Source organism: Gekko japonicus, unplaced genomic scaffold, assembly GCF_001447785.1.
Source record: "Gekko japonicus isolate JY-2015 unplaced genomic scaffold, Gekko_japonicus_V1.1 scaffold2443, whole genome shotgun sequence".
NCBI classification, from domain to species: domain Eukaryota; kingdom Metazoa; phylum Chordata; class Lepidosauria; order Squamata; family Gekkonidae; genus Gekko; species Gekko japonicus.
The window spans coordinates 150,596-152,951 of record NW_015177089.1 but is presented as its reverse complement, the minus strand read 5'-3'; the positions used below and the strand labels follow the sequence as shown (position 1 = coordinate 152,951).

The 2,356-nt window shown below is 69.9% G+C and overlaps 1 protein-coding gene across 1 annotated transcript; it reads left to right on the top strand.

Moving 5' to 3' along the window:
• The first annotated feature begins 800 nt into the window (after positions 1-800).
• On the top strand, positions 801-1,690 carry LOC107124759 (forkhead box protein C2-like). The gene is given in 2 exon segments (XM_015428268.1): positions 801-948; positions 951-1,690. Coding segments are annotated over 2 exon segments (888 nt in total).
• The last annotated feature ends 666 nt before the right edge of the window (positions 1,691-2,356 follow it).

The following is a 2,356-nucleotide window of genomic DNA, read 5'->3' as shown; positions in this document are numbered from 1 at the left end:
CTTCGCCTTCCCGGCCGCCGCCGCCGCCCCCCGCTCGCCTCGCCCGGCCGCCCGGGCTTCCCCGATGTCACGTCCTCCGGCGCCTTCCCCCGGCCCTCCCATTGGCCCGGCCGCTGGCCCGGCGGGCCGCCATTGGCGCAAAGTTCGGGGCGGGGGCGTGGCCGTCGAGGAGTCTAAAAGGGCTCTTCGGGCAGGCAGGAAAAGTTTTGGAAGTGCGCGCAAAGTCCCGTCCGGGGAGTCGGGCCGTTCGTGGCGGGCGGCGGGGCCGGCGGGGGCCGCAGCATCGCAGCAGCAGCCGCTGAGAGCCGGCGCCGGAGCCGTTCCCGCGGAGCCGGAGTGGATGTCGGGGCGGCTTCTCCCCTCGCGGCCGCTGCGCTCTTGGCCCGCCGGACTGGGGCGGCGTCGCCTGGCGGAGCCGGCCAGCCTCTAGCGCCAGACGCTCGGCCCGTCTGGGGTTTTTTCCCCCCCCTCCCTCTCCCCCTTGCAAAAAAAAATCTTTTTCTCCCCTTTCTCCTCCTCCTCTCCCTGCGAGACTCCATTTCGCCTCGAGCCGGCTCGCCTTTCGGAGCGGCGCGGCGGGACGGAGGCGCGAATTCTTCCGACGGCGCTTCTGCACCGCGGCGGGAGGATGGAGCGAGCGTTTGGGCTTTAACCCGGCCGGTACTGCGTTCGCTCGCTCGGAGGGCCTCGGAGAGCCGGCTACTTCGCCCCCCCTTCCTCCTCCTCCCGGCCCCCCTCCCGCTCGCCTCCCGGACTCGCGCTCGGCCCTCGCGACGGGGCGGGAGGAGACCCGATCCGCCATGCAGGCCCGCTACTCGGTGTCGGACCCCAACGCCCTGGGGGTGGTGCCCTACCTCAGCGAGCAGAACTACTACCGGGCGGCGGCGGCGGGCACCTACGGCGGCATGGCGGGCTCCATGGGGGTCTACTCGGGCCACGCCGAGCAGTACCGTACGGGCCGTACCCGGGGGCCCCGTCGGCGCCGGCGCCCAAGGACCTGGTGAAGCCGCCCTACTCGTACATCGCGCTCATCACCATGGCCATCCAGAACGCGCCCGACAAGAAGATCACGCTCAACGGCATCTACCAGTTCATCATGGAGCGCTTCCCCTTCTACCGCGAGAACAAGCAGGGCTGGCAGAACTCCATCCGCCACAACCTCTCGCTCAACGAGTGCTTCGTCAAGGTGCCCCGCGACGACAAGAAGCCCGGCAAGGGCAGCTACTGGACCCTCGACCCGGACTCCTACAACATGTTCGAGAACGGCTCCTTCCTCCGCCGCCGACGCCGCTTCAAGAAGAAGGACGTCGCCAAGGACAAGGACGAGCGGAGCCTCAAGGAGCCGGCCGCCAAGGCGCCCGAGGCCGCCAAGGAGGCGCCCGCGGGCCACGCCAACGCCAACGCCGCCCCGCCGGAGAAGAAGGTCGTCATCAAGAGCGAGGCGGCCTCGCCGGACTTGCCGGTCATCACCAAGGTGGAGACGCTCAGCCCGGAGAGCGGCCGGGCGCTGCAGGACAGCCCACGGAGCGTGGCCTCCACGCCGTTGGCCTCCACCGAGGCCTCCCTGCCTGGCGACCCCCACCACCCGGGCGCCCCCAACGGAGGGAGAGGAAGCCGAGCTTTGGGGCATGCGCAATGCCTACTAAAGGGGGGAGGGGTGGGGAATGAAGGCCCCGGTTACGGCGGGTGAGAGAGGAGCAGGCAGCGGGGGAGGGGGAATGAGGAGAGGCGCATGAGTGAGCCGCCAAGGGGGGGAGGGTGATGGGATGGGGTGAGCCCTGCCCAGCGTAGAGAGGCGGTAGTGGGGCTGGGGTAGCAAGGGGCCCCGTGGCTGAGAAGGGGCGGGAAGACCGGCGAGCGCTGCAGCAGGGACCCGCCTTCTCCACAGTGAGTACAGGAACGAGCCCAGCAGGTGCAAGCGGCCGGGGCACGGGGTGGGTAGGGGTGAGGGATGTGACCTGGGCCAGGTCGGCGAGGGATCCGCTGAGTCACCTGCCGGGGGTCTGCCTCGGGTGCGCGGTGGGGGTGCGGCCTGGAAGTCCCCTCTCCTCTCCCGGTGCTGCCTGCCTGGCCCCGGAGCTGGAGGTTGCGCCTTCCTGGCTGGCGTGGTCGCCGTGTTAATGCTCGGCCTCTATGTAGCCCGGCGACGTTCAAAGCGCGTCTCTTCACCTACCCGCCCACCACAGTCCTCGGTCCTGTCAGGCACCTCGCATACTATGAGAGGCGGGTGGCCTTCTTCTCTTTTTTTGGCAAAAAAACCCCGCACCTGGGCCTTGGTGATCCCCCCCCGCTCTGATGCGAGGCCGGGCACAGCCGCCCGGACCTCGCATCGGGTGGTGGTGGGGAATCAGCAAGG